This window comes from Nematostella vectensis, chromosome 13, assembly GCF_932526225.1.
Source record: "Nematostella vectensis chromosome 13, jaNemVect1.1, whole genome shotgun sequence".
Taxonomy (NCBI): Eukaryota; Metazoa; Cnidaria; class Anthozoa; order Actiniaria; family Edwardsiidae; genus Nematostella; species Nematostella vectensis.
In genome coordinates, this window is record NC_064046.1 from 4,048,295 (window position 1) to 4,070,355 (window position 22,061).

The 22,061-nt window shown below is 41.6% G+C and overlaps 1 protein-coding gene across 1 annotated transcript; it reads right to left on the bottom strand.

The window, feature by feature from the left end:
• Window positions 1–7,962: 7,962 nt before the first annotated feature.
• LOC5512258 lies at window positions 7,963–21,597 on the bottom strand. The gene is made up of 8 exons (XM_048721037.1): window positions 21,200–21,597; window positions 19,948–20,726; window positions 17,074–19,671; window positions 14,958–15,207; window positions 13,953–14,194; window positions 9,661–11,070; window positions 9,034–9,289; window positions 7,963–8,525 (listed from the first exon to the last, which is right to left on the bottom strand). Exons 2-8 carry the CDS (start codon window positions 19,985–19,987, stop codon window positions 8,273–8,275), a joined length of 5,049 nt encoding a protein of 1,682 aa, XP_048576994.1. The 5' UTR covers window positions 19,988–20,726; window positions 21,200–21,597; the 3' UTR covers window positions 7,963–8,272.
• Window positions 21,598–22,061: the final 464 nt, after the last annotated feature.

Genomic DNA, 22,061 nt, shown 5'->3' on the forward strand with positions numbered 1-22,061 from the left:
TTAAAGAAAAGGACGTTTTTGGTTGAAAATCATTATAAAAATCTCAATCAGGATAAGGGTATTTTAGTAATCGAATGCTAAAAAGCAAGGCGGGGCTTTTGCCTGAATGCGCACTGAAAGGGTGGAATTACGCGATAAGATCGCGATACACGCGAGTTGTTTACTGTACGTGAGAGTTTCTCACGTATCGAAAATAACCACCGAAGATGGCCTTACTAGGAAGAGCTGTAAAAAGGGCGACAGTGTTTCAGAATAGATGCATATAAAGATGCAAGTCTTTTTACGCCGCCGAAAAACCCTCCGGAAAAAAGATACCATAATTTTAGGATATCGAGCAGGATTTGCAAATTGAGATCGGACTCGCCAAAACATAGTTGCGACCATTGTATTCATTTTCTTTCTTAAACGAAAGGAAAACTTTATTGTAGAACTTGGGCTATGGCCGGTATGATTGTGTAACCAAAATAAAAATACAAATAAAACAGTTTCTTTTATTTTTGCGAGTAGGAAGCATTAAAGGCAATTTTTGATTTGCTTAATTGCATCTTATTTTTGCGTCCCCTAGTGCGCAGGAATGACGGAATTGTGCAATAGAAACAACGAAATCTAGATTTGACCCGAGTGTTGAAGACCGACAAAGCTAAGACTTGGATCCTCATAGCTACATGACGCGCGCAAATACTTACATACGCATATAGCTAGAAGGTCATAGCACTTGGATTAATAACCGAAAAAAGCGCTGCCCACTAGGGAGAGCGTTTTCTATTTGTCTATCCGTTGAAGTCGCTTCATGTTGATTTACAAGACAACGAGAATCTGCATGGTATTTTCTTTTGTCTTACAAAGTGCGAAGACAGGAAGTAAACTACGTCTTAGCTATATCAGGAGATGATCATTATTTTACTTAAATCACGAATCCCGGGTTACTGTCTCGGGGTCTCTAATTATGTGTAATGTTTCAGGGGCCAATGAAAATCGTCAGTGACGTAGGCTAAAATAGATATAAAAAGCACTTGATACGGATGAGATCCAGTTGCAATCGAATCTGTTTACAGTGTGTCTGTCAGAAATACAGCAAATCGGAAACATAAATCACGACCGAAGATTTATACCAAGGAAAGTATTTCATTTGGACGGGGGTGATTTTTTCGAGATACATTTCGGAGGAGCAATTTTGGAAGATGGAAAGAAAGATGAATTCAGAAATACCATGTGATAAAGTTACGGACGAACCGAAAGGCGACTCGACTTCATCGCAAAGACTTTTTTACGCGCGAAGTGCATTCTCTAAAACAAGGAAAACTTCTAATTCATTGAACGAGGCGAAAGTCAAAGTACAATGGGGAAAACCGCCGTGCAAAGTCACACCATTCACGGAGACGGTATCTGCAGCTAAGACTTTAAATTCAAGTGGAATGCTTGCCAAACAAGAGACGATAGAAAAAATAGAAGAAATAATTATAGAAAAAGAAACTGTAGAATTGGAGGACAAAAAAGAAAACAAAAGCACGACGAGTGAGTTTACGAGCGAGTTAAAAATACAGAGAAGAGTTCGCGTTGGCTCATGCAAGCACCCGGCCAAGAAAGCAGACTTTGAAACGGTCTTCGGTGACGTTGCCAACATTATCCCCGAGTACTTCCCTATGGTGTGTGAGCATAACAGCTTGGACGATAAAACATGGACAACACACGAGGCGTGCAAACGGCGAGCACGAATTCTAAAACAGACTTCGATAGAGAAAATTGACAGAGAACTTGGCGACAGAGAAACAAAACTTATTGCGGATTCTTGGCTCCAAATTTACAGTTGAATATTTGCAAACTATGTCTATTTATAAATTCTTGTTTGAAAAAAAAAAACATTTTTACAATCGAGAACGAAAAATAAATAACACTGTTATATAATTCTCAGGCTTTATTTGTCCTACTTGGGAATAAAATATATTTTTTTGACTACTCGCATGTCTTAGTTTAGGGTTATCAACTTTTTCATAAAGTTCAATTTTTAGCTTTAATCTTCCATGGGAACCTATTAACGTCTGTATTACGTATTTTTTTATCCTATTATTTTAATTTTTAGCGAGAAGCGGTCCCTTATTTTGTTTGTGGACAAACGATTAAAATAATTCATGAAAGTCGCTCGCTTCGTTTCAACTTTTATAATTAAAGGGAATTTAAGTTTTGTTAGTAAAGTGAAAATGACTTTTTTTAGTTCTACACTAATCATTGATTCGTTTTAAAATACTGAAATTGAAAATGCACGTTTTCTAGGGTTGATTTCTATGGTGGTGGAAAAACAACATTCTGTATGTAACCAGTGGGTCTGGAAATACAATTAAAAAAATCGAGTCCCACAACCAGAATCTATATAAGCCGACGCGGTCCAAACCACGATCTCTTGTAATGCTATTCAACAATTGCACTCTTTCACACTATCCGAAAGTTAAATCTATTGTCTGAAATCATTTTAATGTGAATAACCTATTTGAAAAATAATCCTAAAATTGAATATTTCCCTGAAATGGAATGGGCAATATCAATCAAATATGCATTAGTATTCACTGATGAAATTATCGGTCTTAAGTGTCCAATCCGAATTCTGGCTCATACCCATTAGACCGACGCTAGGATCCATGCTGATGGGATATGATAAATGATGTAGGACCTCAAAATGTTGTGGACCAAAAATGTAAACACAATTAATCCAAAAAGGTACCCAAGTGCGAATACGCACAGCGAGTAATTCATTTATGTAAAATCGTTACTATCGGAAATTCTCTTTCTTTTGTGGGATGTCTCCGGTCATCGGTAACTAAATAAAAGCTGCTCCACAGTAAAGGTCATGTAAAAGAAACAAGAACCTTGAACGCCAAAAAGTTGCTCATCCCTTATAGAATGACTTTAAATATTTTTTTCCATAATCCTATAAATACTTTTTCTATATCCCTTTAACTGCACACATCTCCACCCTATCGACCGACAAAAAGTGGTTCATTTCTTCAAGAGCGGACTTCAAATATTATACTTCCAAACGTATGACGGCGCAACCCTATTCACCCAGCAAATTCTGCCCCCTTTTAGCGTGTATTAGTGTCATATACTTTATTGAGTAATGTGGGGAGAAATTAAATTGAGACAGGCTTTTATAAGCCATCACCTACGATACTACAGTATCTATGGCACTATTATCTATATTCACTCTTTTTTTTATAAGAACGTCGGTCGAGAACGTCTAATTTTCTGTTGAGGCTGGCCCGTTCTTATTTCTGGAGCGTGAATTTGTTCTTAACGATGTTCTTAAATTTTAGTGTATTGATATACAAATATAATTCCCAATAAATTATTAGGAAGAGAATTTTACAAATGATCAATAGTAATAAACGGTTGTTATTGTGAGCACAATTTGATTCTGCATTTTTTAGAACGCATCAGGACTAAAAAAAGCAATATTTTTCTGATATCTGAGCCTCGGCATGTTCTTTGCAAGTTCTTCAAATTTGGTGGAATCTCAAGCTGAACGAATAAAAAAAAGAGTGTAGTATTTCGTTGTCTTCAACGATTTCTTTGTAGTTCCATTCTAATTGCAAAGATTCATTATATAGACTGTATTGCGTTACGTAACTATCGTAGTTTATTTGAATGCCAAGCAGGTATAACGTATTAAGAGTGAAATATAACATACGACTTCCAAAATCTATATACGAAAACGAGAAGGCGGGACATTCTTTCTTTTATTTCCCGAACCATTATTATTTCAAGTTACATTGATATTTTACTGCTAGAAATCTAGAAAGTCAGTGGCTTCATGGTTATGTGCATAAATACATTATTATTGGTTTTATACAATAAAAAAGATTATTTTAAAGAGTGTCAATCAGCCCGCTCCCGGCTCAGCACCGAGTCAAACAAGGCATCCATTTCCATTGGCTGATTCAAGCGAGTAACCAGTTCATTCATTCACTTAATTCATTCGTAGATAGTTATTTTGAAGTTTCCTTGCAAATTAACCGTTGAATTTCTAATTATAAACAATAACAAAGGAGTGGTGGATCGGCATTCTTTAAAGAATGTCGATAGCCACTCTTTTATTTTTGTTTACAATAGCAACGGTCTTTTTGCAAGAAGACCTGATAAAAATAATCATTAACAATGAAAAATAATCATTAACAATTGAAGTCCAATACTTAGATAACAATATTTGATTAAAATCATATCATTCATTCGCTTGGAAATGGGTATTATCTGTGACGCGGTATTGCACGGGAGTTGAACGAAAAAAAGTTCCTGTTCACTCAATCAGTGTATAGATAAAAATAAAACAATTATTTGTGATATGGGTTGACGGAGGTTTCATTAGGCCCCGGCGACCGGCGGAACCGCCAGCTATTTTCCAACGAGCGCCGGCTACTTAAAAAAAAAACTTATAAAATAACTTCCATCCCCTACTTGTCAATCTCCACCGCCTACCCTGAAACTTAATTAAACCTTGTGATTAGCCTGAGTTAGTTCCTCTAAAAAAGTTCCTGTTTAGGTACTTCATTCGTCTATAACAGTTCAAACAAAATAACAACAAGGAACACATCACGACTTACTGTAGAGAAAAAAAAAACACCACTTTCATGAAGTTTCACCTAAAAATTTTTCTCGTGAAATTTTATTTACTTGAATACAAATATTTGTGTGTTTTTCCTTTAGTAGATGCACAGAAAGCATCACAGTGTGTCATGAAAAATGGAACTGGGTCTTGTTTTAACATCATCTTTGCATTTATTTTAGAGGAAAAAAGCAAGCCAAAATGAGAGCTATTTGTTACATTCAAATTATTTATTGCCCGACCTTGACGAATCCAAATCCCTCGTCTTGTTTGGGAAAAGCGCATAATCAGATCCAAGCTTTGGGAGTTGTTTGTCTGGTTTTGATTGTTTGGTTTGATTGACTGCGTGTTTCTCCCAAATAAAGAAGGATTTTGGATTCTGGCAAGTTGTGCAGCAACAAATATGGCTATAAATATAATGTATCAGGGCCGTGTAGGAGGGGAATTGGTTATTTTGGGCCCTTTATGGTAATCTTGGACCCTTTTCTGGAGTTTGGAAGAGTTAATCCTCCATACTTTTCAGGATGCTCCAAAGTCCATGATTTTGGTGTAGCTGTTTCACTTGATCTTAAAGTAGTCTCTTTTTCCTGGGTATTTGTTAACTGTGTCCAATAATTTGTTGATCCCAAATTATCCAAAGTGGTTCTTTAGGGCTGTAGATAATAAATAGGTCTTCACTATTTAGAAACAATCTTAGTCTGCAAACACTTGCTTTCAAATTCATGCCATCACCTTTGCTGTTGTCTTTATCCTCACCCTTGTGCAACAAGTACTGTACATCCCATGTAGGCCATGCTATAAATTTCATGTACATTTCAGCCTGCAAGACTTCACTATCAGCTTTATTTATCAAGACCTGTCCTCACCTCATCATGTAGCAAGCCCTGAGACCTCAAAAGCTGCCATATTCTCTGCCTTGTGCAATACATACATCTTTATGGGGAGAGGGATAGGAAGTTCCTTAACTTTCCTGATAAAATCTGAATGCATGACATCCCTAATAACCATGCGACAAAGCTCTCGTAGAGAGCCTGTACACTTCTTGGGCTTGTAGTCATAGACCTTGATAAGATTTGTGTTATTTTCATTTACGCTGACAACCAACTGTCCAAGATGATTTAACCTTATTTGGCCAAGTGGGTCTATATCTGTTGCAATCTCCTGAGCCCACAAGCTTTCAGTATCCAGGAGTGCTATTCCATCTTCATTGAACGCTACAATTACATGGTCTCCATCATATGCTATACCACTCACTTTTACCAGACACTTTAACTCATAATCAATAACAAACCGTCTCATAATCTTTTTCAGGGCAGAGTTATTTGCTGAATTTACTGTCGCATTAAGTGGTTGATCTACATCTGGTCTAGCCCTTTGAAGATGTTGCTCTTTAAGCCATGTAAACTCGGATGTGAATACTATAGATTCACCTAGACAAATATACTTATAGTTGTTGATATCTGGTTCCAAATATACCTCACCCTCCTCAAGGAAATCATCTGCAGGGCTCTCTCCTAGTAATTCACCTCTCACTAGCTTAACTTTTTCCCAATCAAAGAAAAGTTCTCGAATTTCTTCACTATTATTTCCATCTTTCCCAACAACCACTAGTGTTTTTTCAGGCGTGACATAAATACCCATGGAGAATAAAAGGCCGAAATCTCCCATACAAAACTGATACGCATCAAAACCTTCATCTTTCCTGATCAATATAACAATCTTCCCAGGATTGGTTAAGCTAACAATGCAGATTGAAACTGCTATTATATTTTCAGACACGAAAGCCAAATCTTTTGCGTACGACACCATTTCATTGTCGATATTGGCAAGAACTTTGCAACATGCTGGGTCCCACAGATAAACACCACGGTTTGATAATGTGGCAAAGAAACCCGAAGTTGGGTTATAATCAGAAGTAATAACATCACCTTGGATCTCATCTGGAATACGTATTTCCCGAATAAGATTATCTGGAACGGTTAGTTTCTTTGCTTGTTCCATTTGTGCCGCGTTTTCAACAAGTTCAACCTAACAATCAACAGTTCAAATTTTGTTAAGGTGTTCCACCAGAACAAGAGTGGGATTAGGCCCTAGTTTTACTTACACAGGCAACCCAAATGAAAGACTCGAGATTCCTCAGATTCACACATTTCGTACAGATGAATGCTTGTCCGTTCTCTTGAATTGTTTTCAAAACGTACGATTGAATGCCCCAAATTAAGCATATTCCCAAATGCAAATTCTCAAATAACAAAAGAAAATACTATGTTTAGATCAACTGCACCTATATTTCGGCTGTTTACAATAGCCTTCCTCAGTATTTTCTCATGTTACTAGTCATATTGTATCGAGAATCTAGTTTTGACAGCACAAAGAAATGCTTGAGATTTATCTATCATAGCTGTCAACTCACCAGCATTATACAGGTGTAGATTTTGGACCTCACGTAAGCATAATTTTTGTGAGAATGTTCATACATTCTCTGTTTTCACCCGCATTGGCTCTCTTGGGGTTTTTCACGTATTTAATGTATTTCACCCGGGGAGGGAGGGGGGGGGGGGAGGGTGGGAGGGAGAAGGGGGAGGGGGCTGTAGGGACAACATTGGTTCGTGTTTGCATGCTAAAAATCGAGCCCAAGTTGCCCCGCCCGGGGACGGCCAGGATGAACGTCGCTTTGTAGCCTCCCCTTGTTGGTCGGAAAGTAACAAAAAGGGTCGACACGCATGCGCACTTTAGGCAAAGTTGTCCCTAACCCCGGGAAACTCGGGTTGGCAACTCTGTGCCTATGGTTATTCCTACCTTCTAGACCGAGAAAGGTCGGGCCCTGGAGACGAGTGCGGACATTGTTCACCCCCCCCCCCCCCCCCCCCACCCCGACCCACCCCTCCTGCTGCTCTAATATCAAACAGTCACCCTTACAGGAATTCCTTACAGGGTGGGTACAGACGCTAGTAGGTGCGAAGCCAGGATTTGCTGAGAGGGAGCGGGGCGCAGTCAAAAATATCATATCCAATAGATAGAGGATCCTTTAATAAGGAATGATTAACTTTTTTGGGCCAGGGGGGGGGGGAGGTGCACCCCGTGCACTCTCTAGGTTTTCACCTGGTGAGGTAGGTAGGTATGATTTATACTTTTAAACTTTCCTCTAAAATCGTTTTGACGAGATCAAAACATCTCAATAGGCCATTCCAGCTATAAATTCGCACGCGCATTGCCATAGAAACCTACCTCAACTACCAGAATGCAGCGCGCGCTTTTTAAAGCTTGCACCACACGAAGTGCGTACTGCATGACGGCAATTGAAGTGAATAGTGAATGCGCATGGTCATACCTGGAATGGCCTATTGCAGTGAGAAAATAAATGTATAGATGATTAAATTGTTATTTATTAAAGAGGCATATGGTTACAAAAAATGTTTAGGCGCAATTCTTCACAGTGGGAACTCGAACAATCGAATATGCGGATGTTAAGACCCCCTTTTTTCCTTGCAGCTATAACACAAATGTGCCTAACTGTGAATTTTCAGTCTAAACTTGTCCCCAGGTGTCTCTCACATTTTTTATAACATCACTTGATTTCCCGCTTGATTTCCCGTCGTGCTCCAAGAACGTCCGCCATTTTTTAATCGGAATAAGTAGAGTTTGTCGAGAGTAGCCTGGGGGCGAGGATCATTTCAGTCAATGCGTTTTGCAGTCATTCTTACTAAAGACCCCTTTCTGCACGTTTCTCGTATAAGCTCCGTCCCCAGGATCAAAATTTCCTTGTGGATAGTACCGTACAACAACGTATGCGCAGGTTCCTGTCATTTCGGATTTCTTTGCTATTCCAATCCCAATTTTTTTGCTGCCTTTCCATACCATCTGAGTAAAGTGGTTGGCGCCGGGTTGGGGTCCTCCGCTGGCAAAATCGTACTTGCAAACCTCGTTATACCTGATGGAGAACCACATGGCGTTTTTAATGAGTATTAATGAATGATCTAAAAGAGCGAGCGGGACACCTGTGGCAATCTAAAACATTTCAATCTGGGTCCATCGGGATGGCAGCCCGTGATAAACAAAAAATCTGCAAGTTTGAAAACTAGCGCAGTCCTAGGGAGGTAAACAAAAAGCGAAAATATCATTGGCCAATCTAAGCTCCTGCAACCAAGTAACACAAAGAATCCGCTTCCATCGGCTAATTGGAATAAGTAACTGACAAAGTTTCAATAAAATAAAATCGTCAATAAAGTATCCGACTTCATTTGTGCATGTCTATTTCTAAGTGTTCTTGCAAGGCCTTTGTTTTTTTTCTAAAATTACAAAGAAATTGTCAAGAAGGGGCGTGGCTGTTCTCCTCAAATGTGCCCCCCAGTTTTCCGATTACGACCGTTACGACCCTGAATTATAAGCGACAACGAGCAACTAAAAAAGAGTGACATGCAGTGTTCAACAGGCTTTACCATTTATTGATAGCGTCGTTGATGCTAGCGTCCAGTCCCTTGCCGCAGACTATCGTCACACTCTCCCCTTGCTCGGGACGTTCGCTGTACCCAGAATGCACCAGCGTGTCAAGATCGGCCATCTTCTGCGCATACTCCTGTGCCTGTCGACTCATGTCGCAGCTCAGCGACATCGCGGTCGCGTTATGCAGGGCGCGGTATTTGTTATGTGTTTCCATGACGCGCTTCATGACTTGTCCATCTTGAAGAAAACAGCCTATAAGAGAGAGCATTGACGTTGTTGAGCCACAGTACATGTAGGCAAAGAATATAAATAGTTGTATATTGATTTTGGCGCTATTAAAAGTAAAATAGATTAAGAACTAAAATAAAAAATCGTAAATAAATCGATTGAGAACTAAACTTTATTAGCGATAAATACAGCACATACAGGGAAATTCATTGTTTATAAATCGATGACAATATCGTTGAAATATGAGAAAGCCAATGTGAACTAAATGATATGAAGATTTATACCATTCAGTGGCGCTTTTGTTGGGAGTTCTTAAAAATGCAAAATTTCAGCCTGTAGGTTCTTAATCTCTAAGTTCTTTTATACAGGTTTTATTTTACTCTATATTCACGTACCGTTGGGTGTGGGTGGTGACGCTGGGCATATGCAGATGTTGAACAGTCCCTCTTGAGCTGGTGCAGGCTTTGTAGTTGGGATCGTCGAGCTGACAGGCGTCGTAGTTGGCGGCTTGGTTGAATTATCTGCCGCTATAGGTTGTATCGTTGGCGTCGTTGTATTTCCGGTCGCCGGCCCTGTCGTAGGCGTCGTTTGAGTTGTAGACTCGATCGTTGGCGTCGTTGTAACTTCAGGCGTCATAAGTTCTGTCGTTAGATTTGATGCCTCTGTTGTTGTTGGGGTCGTAGGCTTTATCGCTGACGTCGTTTTGTCTCCAGACGTCGTAGGCCCCGTCGTTAGATACGCTGTATTATCGGCTATCGTTGGTGTAGTAGGCGTAGGCTTTGACCTTGTTGAATGCCCTGTCGTAGATGTCGTGGGCTCTTTCGCTGGCATCTTTCTACCTCCAGACATCGTTGGGGTCGATGTGTTATTCGATGTGATAGGCCCTTTTGTTGGTGTCGTAATATTTCCAGGCGCTGCTGTAGAAGTTGTAGCGGCAGTTGTAGTCGCTTGATCTTCTAGTGTAAGCTTCATGCTTAGTCTTAGCCCTGACTTGCTGATTGAGAAATCACCTTCCCCGACTCCGTTTGGAATATGAAACTTAAAACTCCCTGTTCGTTTAATTAAAGGTTGTGTACGCCGAAGAAGCATTCCTCCAACGTGCCTAGACATTTGCCTCCTTTTGAGGCGTCTTCTTAAAAGTTCGCGCAAGAATCGGTCAACTAATTGCTTACGTGTCGAAACTTTTAGAGAAGATTCTTTGTCAGGCGTGTTTTCCTTTTTCTTAATGAGACTCTGTCCATGTAACAGCTTCAGATGATTTACCTTTGACTCCTTTCTTTCCATTGCAAGTTGTTGCTTTAGGTTTTCTATTTGTTTTTCTCTGCTTAAGTGTTGAGCTTTTTGTTTCAGCCATTTGTTCTCTTTAGCTGTATGTTCTCCGGTAATAATGCCGGAGACTTTCTCACCTTCAGTTATGTGTTTTGAACCTGATCCAATTGGTTGTGCCATTGTCTTTGCCAATCTACTTCCCAATACCGCACCTCTTTCTGGTCCCGTGATCGTTCTGAAGCCCGCTGATGATCCCTTCCCGTGAATCACCGGATTCTTCAAGTAGAGTTCCCTTAACAAATTCTCAAACACGCCGTTCTTCTTCAAATTCGCTATCATATATTCCTTACTCCAAAGTCGTTGCAAATTGTTTCCAAAAGAACGGGACGCTTTATGAAGATCGACAGTCCTTCTTGGAAAATCATAATCTTCTCTTGGAGAGGTTTTCAGGGTTCCGAACAGATGTTGCACCGAGGGCATGTTCATCATGACGTCATCGTTGCGCCGCACACCGATTGGTGCATTGATAGAGGTGACTAAAGACAATATATAATAACTGTACTTTCTTCTGAGAGTGCATATTAGCCATTTTCAACCTCGTAACTAAGGGCGCGTTTTTTTTTTTTTTCTATTCGAGTCATTCTGCTACGGGTAGCAGAATGGGTGGAATTGCCTTTATTCCATTCCGGAATAGGAAAGCGGGATAAACGAACGCGCGCTTTTTCTATTCTAAACATTCTCATTCCGGAATCACAAGTAAAAAAAATATATATATATATAATTATTTGAAATCAAAGTATTACTCGTTTCCCTTGAAATGTGTTATCATTATAGAGAGCCAGGATAGTTAAGTGATACGGGATCCGCCCCAGTGGACTGGGGTTCAATCCCAGATCAGGCCAGCTCGGGATTTGAGGTAAAAACTTGGCTCTTTACATTTGGGACTTTGTATCCCTTGTCTTAAGAAAATTAAGCCGGCGGTCCCGTTCTACTCAAGCTGCATTAACCTGTAAAGAACCGCTGGGGACCCTGGCCCGTGGTACCATCTTCAGTTGTTGTTGTTATTGCTGCTGCTGCTGTTGTTGTTGCCGTTGTCGTTGTCGTCGTTGTTGTTGTTGTTGTTGTTGCTGCTGTTGTTGTTTTGCCGTTGTTGTTGCCGTTGTTGTTGTTGTTGTTGTTGTTGTTGTTGCCGTTGTCGTAGTCGTTGTAGTTGTCGTTGTTGTTGTCGTTGTTGTTGTTGTTGTCGTTGTCGTTGTCGTTGTTGTTGTTGTTGTTGTTGTTGTTGTTTCCCTGAAAATACTTTTTAAATTTGGCTCCACAGTGAAAAGCCTTTTTTTATGCCCAGGTTAGTACATTCAAATTTTGATATCATTTCCTTATATTACGAAGAAAACCGCGAATCTGTTTCTTTGATAAAGAAAGAGATTCATGGTTTTGTGGTATTACTAGATAAACTAAATACAAACTGTAAAAATAATTATTGTTCTAAGTAGGCGGTGTAGAAATAAATTACCACAGGGATGAAGTGATACTGCTCGAAACGCCAACGAATCTACTTTTTCAAAGATGCGATTAACCACTTCAAACCTGAGTTGATTTATTTCCCTTCATGGTTGTTTGGTTTCACAATAACTTAACGTACCTCTCACAGCAAATAACTCAAAGGTCAACAGCAAGGCGACAAGAAATTTGTCTCCCATTGTAAACTCGCCCTATCCTTCAATCAACAGCGATTACTTCAAATTGCCATTACCTTAAAATGGCTGTTCTTATTTGTGATCTTAAATTTCTGGTATAAAACTGTGTCTTGTTTCTCTGAGGTTTTTATTGAAGGCGCGAGTTTTTACACGCCTTTGGTTAATGGCGTGAGACAGGAAGGTGCTCAGTGGCCCTCGACATATGAACAATAGCGGTACTTGTTCGAGCCATGCTTTAGTATTACGGACACATCGTGAAAAGCACGCTACTTATACAAAGTTTTGAGAGCGAATCAGCTTACGATAATCATATTTGATTGACGAATTAGGAGAATTCTTTCGTGCTTTCGTTTTCCTCGCTTGTTGACTACGTGAGGTTAATGTAAGGCCCCGTCTACACGTATACGGAATCGAATGTATCCTCAATTTTTTCTTTCCGTAATCGAAATGTTTCCCGTCCACACGTAGCATAATCGTATCGTTATCGCCCGTCCACTCGTATACGGCGACTCTGTAATCGCTCTAGCTTTACACATTGCGACGCCATCTCGTTTTATTCTACGGTTAGAGACTAAGTAGGATTTTGACGTCATCGTAATCGAAAAGTTACGGATTCAACCGTCCACACGGATTCCGTAATCGAAAAGATTCGGATTCGACCGTCCACACGTATACGGAATCGTAGCGTATTCATTTCCACCTGCTACACCAGCTTCACCCGCTACACTACCTTCACTAGGTACCATTGTCTACAGCACACCAGCCATATTAGTGACACCAGCATGGAATCGCTATATTCGTGACGGTAGTCATAGAATTATAACCCGTTTCGTTCCGCTTTTGTTTGCGGATTTAAAAGGTTGCGGATTCGCCAGCGTAATCGTCGTATACGTGTGGGCGATAGCTGTATCCGAAACATAAAATATAGTTGCGGATTCATTCGATTCCGTATACGTGTGGACGGGGTCGTGGACGGTGTCTCGCATCCTTATTCCGCACGGTAATGCCTAGTGCACACTAGCGACATATCGACATAACGACATGGGCGCGCGCACTTTTATTTTCGACATAACGACATGGACATAACGACTTTTATGTCATTATGTCGGGATAAACATAGCGCGCGCCCATGTCGTTATGTTGTTTTGTTGCTAGTGTGCACTAGGCGTAAAACTTAATTGATTAAATATACTATTTTTATTTTCCAATGAATTATTACTCAACACTGATACCCCTGTTTGTTTTTCAGATGACATCGTTTTCAAATGAAAAGTATTAAAATTTTAATAGGGATATTTCGTCCATCACCCAAACCTTGATTGTCCAAACGTCTGGTTAACTGTGGTTAACCATTATCTTCCATTAAATTAGGTGCCGTTTTGCCGTTTTCGTTCTCGCAATAAACCAAGTGTGAGAAAGCACCACTTCCATCGCCTGATTTGGGAAACTATTAAGATAACTTTGATCGAAACTGCTAAATAACGTATAAAATTTCTTTAATTAATTTGTCTTGGAATTTGGAACAAAAGCAAAAACTGTAGCTGACAATGGCGTTTAAATCAATCCCCCTGGAGGGTGGTCTTCTTCGATTCCTTCTAGGGTCACATTTCTGGTGAGAAGACAAGTAAGCATTCCTCTCTCTCCCCATAAACAATCGTCCAGGGGTTACACAACTGCTTAAACATTGTTGCACGCTTCCTTTGCCAGTGACAAGCTCGGTTAAACATTATTACAATAGCTGGGGTCAAATTTTCCGCGAAGAACTTTCTCCTTGAACTGGTTGTTGAAGTTCCCCGGTGGTCGGTACCTCCCAACGACGAACACGCAAGGTATGCCATTTAATTTCCCCGTCGCTTTTCCCATACCGAGCTCAATACTGTCGGTCCACACAACCTGGGTAAAATGACCGGTCTCCATAGCGAAGGCGCCATTATTGAAGTCATACTTGCAGACCTCGTTATACCTTGAAGAAATAAGCACGTGAATGCGTAACATTTCTAACAATGAGTCATATGTTTTTTTAGAAGGGAATTTAATCAACGACAAAGGCAACACGAACGGCGACGGCAGAAAACAAGTGAAATTCAAAGAATCAGACGTGAAAAACACTCGGAAATGGATTCCGTCTGATACATTTCTGTCTTTGTCCTTCAAACTACAACGTGAAAACTCCAAGTTTCACGGTCTAAAGAGGACGGGGACGTGTGCGATAAAACTAGACTTTCCTTGTTCGCTTTGTTGGAAATATGATTCTAGGCTTGTCAATAGTTTTTTGGGACTACAAAAGCGAGTGAATTTGATCAAACCAGTTTAGAATTGAGCGCAAAGCGTGAAAGGTTTTTCGGGGGTTACGTTATCCTTGCCATCATCACTGCCGTAGTTGCTTAAATTCCCTAGACACTGTGTTGTGTGGTATGGCATGGTGTCGTGTGGTTTAGGGGCAGTGTTGTCTTGTGTGGTGTCTCACATGGTGATGTAGTACGACTTTATGTCAGTGGCGTAGTTTTTGTTTATCTTGGCTCTCACCAGCCATACCTTTGTCATTAAATCATGCCAAGAAATTTCGAAATAATCATCTAAAAACAAAGTTTTATTCATCATTCACATCTAAAATACCCCAATCGCGTCCCAAACTCAGCCGATGGAATTTGATACTTTCTTCAACATTTTGCTAGGATGATAAAACGGCGGCTAAAAGAGACTATTCAACGTTGCATATCCCTCACCAGTTAGTGACAGCCTCTTTGCCCGTTAGAGGCACTCCGAACGACTTGCATCCCACGGCGAGGTTCTCGCCCACGTCCTCTCCCCGCTCACCGCTGGAGGAATGCTGCAGTGCACCTAGATTTGCGATCTTTTCTGCATATCCCTTTGCCTGCAAGCTTAGCTCGCGGTTTAGCGTCATGGGAGGCGCGTTGTGAACTTGACGGAAGTTGTTATGAGTAAGCAAGGCCTCTTCCTCAAACTCCGCATCTCCTAGAAAATTTCAAGTTATACGTCAACGTCCAATGCGAAAACAGTGGTACCTCTATTAAGCGGCCATCCCGGGGACCGTGCTAAGTGATGTATACAGTGGTACCTCTATAAAGCAACCACCCTTGAGACCGTGCCAAGTGATGTATACATTGGTACCTCTATAAAGCAACCACCCTTGAGACCGTGCCAAGTGATGCATACATTGGTACCTCTATTAAGCGGCCACCCTAGGGACCGTGCCAAGTGATGTATACAGTGGTACCTCTATAAAGCAACCACCCTTGAGACCGTGCCAAGTGATGTATACATTGGTACCTCTATTAAGCGGCCACCCCGGGGACCTTGCCAAGTGATGTATACATTGGTACCTCTATTAAGCGGCCCCCTGAAACCGTACCAAGTGATGTATACATTGGTACCTCTATTAAGCGGCCCCCTGAAACCGTACCAAGTGATGTATACATTGGTATATCTATTAAAAGGCAACCCTGGGGACCTTGCCAAGTGATGTATACATTGGTACCTCTATTAAGCGGCCCCCTGAAACCGTACCAAGTGATGTATACATTGGTACCTCTATTAAGCGGCCACCCTGGGACCGCACCAAGTGATAAAGTGATGTATACATTGGTACCTCTATTAAGCGGCCACCCTGGGACCGTACCAAGTGATGTATACAGTGGTATCTCTATTAAGCGGCCTTGCCAAGTGATGTATACATTGGTACCTCTATTAAGCGGCCACCCTAGGGACCGTGCCGAGTGATGTATACAGTAGTATCTCTATTAAGCGGCCACCCTGGGGACCTTGCCAAGTGATGTATACATTGGTATATCTATTAAAAGGCAACCCTGGGGACCTTGCCAAGTGATGTATACATTGGTACCTCTATTAAGCGGCCACCCTAGGGACCTTGCCAAGTGATGTATACATTGGTATATCTATTAAAAGGCAACCCTGGGGACCTTTCCAAGTGATGTATAGATTGGTATCTCAATTAAGCGGCCACCCTGGAACCGTACCAAGTGATGTATACATTGGTACCTCTATTAAAAGGCAACCCTGGGGACCTTTCCAAGTGATGTATAGATTGGTATCTCAATTAAGCGGCCACCCTGGGGACCTTCACAAGTGATGTATACATTGGTATATCTATTAAAAGGCAACCCTGGGGACCTTTCCAAGTGATGTATAGATTGGTATCTCTATTAAGCGGCCCCCTGGAACCGTATCTATTAAAAGGCAACCCTGGGGACCTTGCCAAGTGATGTATACATTGGTATCTCTATTAAGCGGCCACCCTGGAACCTTACCAAGTGATGTATACAGTGGTATATCTATCAAAAGGCAACCCTTGGCTACCCCTTGGGTCATGCTAATTGGCCGCTTGATTGAGGTTAGCCGTAAGTATAACAAGGCAATGGAACTGGAAAAATATGGTTCAATCTCCTCAGTTAATGTCGCGATCAGCTGCAGGCGAGTACAGGCGAGTGGATGCGCACCCCCTTCCCCCCTGGCGACCAAAAAGTGGATCATTTCTTATTAAGGAATCTTCAAATAAAAGTTAACCACGTCCTCTTGGACATGGAAGGTGGTAGTCTGCTTAGCAGCCGCTTTACAGGTTCCACTGTATTGTCGAGAAAACAAGAAAACACGTAGAAAACAATGCTTGTGGGGCAGACAATGTTTTGTCATATGACACAATGTTGTCTGCCGCTGCAAGGCTTGATAGAGAGATGGGGGTTCTAAGAGCATGTACGTTACTCAACAAAATTTCGCAACTTGTAGTGTAAAAGAAGGGGTAAAGAACACAACAGTTTCTTGACGTGCTTATGTCTATGATAACCTATATGATAGCTTTGTTACCTTGTTCTGTCTTTGGTCCTACGCTTGGTACCTTGTCACCTCCAGGGGTTGAACCAGTACTCGATGCCGGAGGAGGAGGCGGAGGAGGAGGCGGCGGAGGAGGGGGAGGCGGAGGAGGAGGAGGAGGTGGTGGAGGACGTCGTGGACGTGGGCGTGGTCTCCGGTACCTAGACCTTCCCCTTCCCCTCCCTCTGTTCCAGCGGTAACCTTGGCTACTAATTGACAGGTCAGCTGGCTCGATGACTTCATTGCTTTCCAGAGGAATATCAGTGAATATGGCGTTTGTTTTTAGTTTTTCGAAGGCTTTGTAACCCTGGTTGGCATTGTCAGTTCCATTTAATCTTTTGATCATCGCTGAGCTTTTATTTACTTGCACATTCTTTAATCCATTTTCTTGTTTAGTTCCATTGGAGCTAGAGGGAGGGTCGCCAGACACTACTTGATTCGGTTTTAAAACACCATTATCAGCAGGTTTTGATATATCGACGAGCATTCCTTCTTTAAGTATATTTGCAGCTTTCCCCATGTCGGCTCCGTTTCTTCCAATCTCGGTAGAAATAGTGCCAAATCTGTCTTGCAGATTATCTGAATCAGTTGTTGACGCGAGAGTAGTGCCTTTAAGATTTGCATCAAAGTGCTTTTGGCTAAAGCCAACACCGTCGACCTTAAGTCCTTTTTGGGTGTCGTTCATCGTAGTAGCTCTTTCTCCCTCTCCTTGGGTCTTGTTTTGGTTAGGGTTAGGGCTAAGGCTAAAGCTAGGGTTATGACTAGGATTAGGGCCAAGGCTAGGGTTAGGGTTAGTGTTAGAGCTATGATTACGGTTAGGGCTAGTGCTAGGGTTAGGACTAGGATTAGGGCTAAGACTAGGGCTAGGATTAGAGCTAGGGTTAGGGTTACGGTTAGAATTAGAGTTAGAGTTACGGTTAGGGTTAGATATTAGGTTAGGGCTAGGGCGAACGCTAGGGCTGGAACTAGAGCTAGGGCTAAAGCTAAGACTAGGGTCAGAGCTAGGGTAAGGACTTGGGTCAGAGCTAGGGTTAGGGTTAGTATTAGTGCTAGGGTCAGGGCTAGAGCTAGGGTCAGGGCTAGGGCTAGAGCTAGGGTTAGGACTTGGGTCAGAGCTAGGGTTAGAGCTAGGGTTAGGGCTAGGGTTAGGGCTAGGGTTAGAGCTAGGGTCAGGGCTAGGGTTAGAGCTAGGGTGAGGGCTAGGGCTAGGGTTTGAGATAGGACTAGTTCTTATGCTGGGGTTAGAGATAGGGTTAGAGGTTTTCTGATATGCAGTTAATTCTTTATAATCTTTACTAAAATGCTTGTCAAATGTTTGACTTTTGTGGTCGTTTCCTTCAGATTCCTGCTGAGCATCATTACCAAGTGCCTTATCAGATATGCTTCCAATCCTTTTGTCATACGCTTTTCTTATCGAACTAACATTGCTGCTCGAAACATTCACCTCTTCTACAGAACTGCCTTTTTCCAGTAATGGCTTATTCCCCTGGCTAGTAGTTTGATCAGCATTTACTATTCCAGGTATTCTGTCCGAGTGCATCTTGTAACCAGCCTGTTTAATTATCTGTCCAAGGAATGGAGCAGGTCCTTCACTTGCAGCATTCAATGACTGCGCTCTCTGTGATGCATTTAACGATGTCTGTATGTTGATCAAAGAATCCTGTCCAGTATTATTCTTATTTGCTTGAAAGGAAGGCAGTCTCTCAAAATTCTCAGCAGATTCCACTTTCTTGGAATTACTCGTCTTATTGAGAACGTTCTCTGACGTTGACGTCGTTGTGTGGTGTGCTGTACGAAGATGAGAGGGTTCGAACCCGGCCAGGGGTCTTCCTCTTAGTGGCATCGTCACTTCTTTTACCCCTCTATTTCTCTCCTTCTTACCATCAGTATCATCATCAGTAAATATCTTCATTGTCCGCTGACTTTCCATTACATCTTGGAAGGGACGGGTTTTGCTACTGTCCATGCCATCTTGTCCAGATGGCCTTGATGAAGAGTTTTCTGATGCGTTTTTCACTGAAACATTTTCTCCGCCATGCGTTACCTTCGTGGGCTCACTTACTGGGTTTCTTTCTTCTTGACCTCCCAGTTTTATAGCCTTATGCTCACCCACAGTAGTCGCAGTAGAATTATTTACATTTCCATCATTTCTTCCAGGGCCAGCATGCTGGTTTTGTGTTTGAGTTGAAGACACATCTTTGTTATCATCAATGCCAGCTGGTGGTGGGATTTGCTTCACCAGAATTTTCCTGATACTAACAACGCCTTCGTTTTTAAGGGGATCTACTTGAGTGCCTTGACTAACATCCCTAGCACTAGGGATAGGACCTCTTGCCAGTCCATTATCCATTGTCCCTCTTTCAGACAAAGCAACAACAGGTGAGTCTTGATTGGTGGCTGTTTCTACGGGGGTATCCATAGCAACTGTTTTAGTATTCCCCTGGGTGCTGTGTTCCTGAAGAGGTCCTGCGTTCCCAGGGTTCAGCGGTAACCCTGTCAGTGTTAGAGAATCAAGAAGATGTTGAGTTGCCGTGATGTTGTCTACTTTGGGATCCCCCTTTGAGCTTGCGATTACCGCACCGCTTGTTAATGCTATGAGGAACGTTAAATTGTGTTAGTGTGGTGTGCCACGAGCTTGATACTGGGGCCTAGTCTCCTGTTTTAGATGACCTGTTTTGGCAAGACGAAATAAATACTTTAAAAATGGGGGTGACGAACTGCCGGAATGATGGTAAAGTAAATCATTGCTTGTGTCGAAATAACGTACGATGGGGTTTTAAAAAAACACCTGTTTTATTTTCTTGGATGTTGCGCGAAAAAGGCGACAAATCCACAACGGTAAACGAAAAAAATATATGTTACACTTACCGATAACGATGACACATCTAATGAGAACCTCCACACCCATTCTATCGTAAGCTGGCGAACTTAGGCCCGTATAACTACTTTTTTTGTCCTAAGTAAGGACCAAACATTTATTTTTTTCTGACGGATAAAATGCATCCATTTCCGCAAAAAAAATAATTTAGCGTCTGACAGGTCGTCAACTTGAACTATTACGCCATCATTCTTAGGTCAAGTAGTTTTCTCTTGTATGTAAACGATGAAAAGAGGAGACCTGCCAAGAGCAACGAGCCATGGGAATGTTCAACTATTGTTAACGGACTACATACTCTGCTCACACAGTTTCAGTGTCATTATGACAACAGTTTGTTGGTAGTTTAACGATTGCTAACAGACTCGATAAATCTTATGCTGCGCCTGGTTTCATTTTAGTGTGGACCCAGCTTGCTTTTTGTATCCTATATCGACTTTCCCGAATTCAAACCAAGAAAGCTGGGAATCATTAAACCTTTCTAAGAGCGAAACGCGCTTCGGCCACCTTGACGACTTTTAGAAGGCTGGCCAATTAGGATTAGAGAAAGGCTACTATCGACACGAATCGTCAATCAGTGTGGCAAAAATATAATACTCAGAGCACGTAGCATATCCTTTCTTGGTGGTCACGGTAGCGCGCGTCACAATGCAGAGACGTAACCGCTCCATATGCTTTATTTTTTTCTTGGGTGTTTGGAATCTTCGATTGTTGGGTTTCTCAAGCTCGTTGCCACGCAATCATTCTTGGCGGGTTGACATGACGGAAAAACCTGCAAAACGCACAATTCCAGATAGAGAGAGAAGACACAATTTCTTACAATTGCTAAAGTTTCCTTATTACGGACTGATTTTCAAAACACAAATAACGCGAGGCCGAAGTGCAGATAACCAGATTTTGGCTTTTCAAGATAATTTTTCCTTGATCATCATTGTCCTATATATCAGTTCAGGGACGAAAAGCTCAAATTTGAATGACACTTTACAAAAGTCGCATCAATTTTAAAAAAGTCGCACTTACTAAGTACTCAGAGAAATTCTGCGCCTTATTCGATGTGAAATGGGCTTATTTGAAGCGTCACGTCATGTTTTTCCGTCCTGCTTGGCGGGTTGTTATAAAAATCAAAACAGTTCAGGGTGGCACGGGGAACTAATGAAAAACAGTTATTATGTTCACGCACAAGAACTTGTTCAGTGAGTTGCGTTTGATACAATAATAGTCGAACCCCTATCTGATGATACCTACTTAAAATGGCTCTGGCAGCCGCCATTTTGTCATCGTAGCCTAGACCAAGTGTAAGAAAGCATCCCAGCCTAGTCCCGGGCGTTCTTACCGGGTTTCCTGTGCTCGGAGATGAACCGTGAGGTAGCCTGGGGGCTGGGACAAGCTCAACCACAGAACGGGGAGATGGGTTGTTTACAATTTAAAATCGGATATTTCGGAATGAGATCCCAGTTTTTCCGGGATGCTATAATGGTGAAAAAAAGTTACCTATATATTACAGAATTTCCAGGGTGACTTATGTACCATTTTCTTCTGTACCCAGAACTTCTACTTTTGGGGTCCTGGGGAATAGTGGCCGATGGGGGCCTCGGTCAAATAATTCTATGGGAAACTGCAAATTGTACACGATTTCCGGAATTTCCGGTATCCCCGGTGAAAGTGGACTACCTCTCAAGCAACTCCACACTTTCCGTTAATTTTCCAGTGTTAGGAATTTGTACCATTAACAAAATAACCAGAAGTACCGGAATTTTCGATTAAATGGTAAACAACCATGGTTTCCTGTGACGTCACAACCCTTACCATCCACAGGAAACCCAATAACAGGAAACCAGATAAGAGCGCCAGGTACTAGGCTGAAAGCATCCGTTTCTATCGGCTGATTTGGGGAGGGTCATACGATATTTTAGATTGAATTTAACAATAACAAAGGTATCACCTAGCCTCTGTCAGCCGTCATTTTGTCATCAAAGTATCAAGTGTGAAAAGAAGGAAGGGAAGCCAATGCGATATTTTCGATTGGATTTGGAAAATAAAGTATCAATATTTGTAATTTGGTTATTTTTAGATTTTAACAAAGGTGTGTCCAAGAAGGGCACTTTAA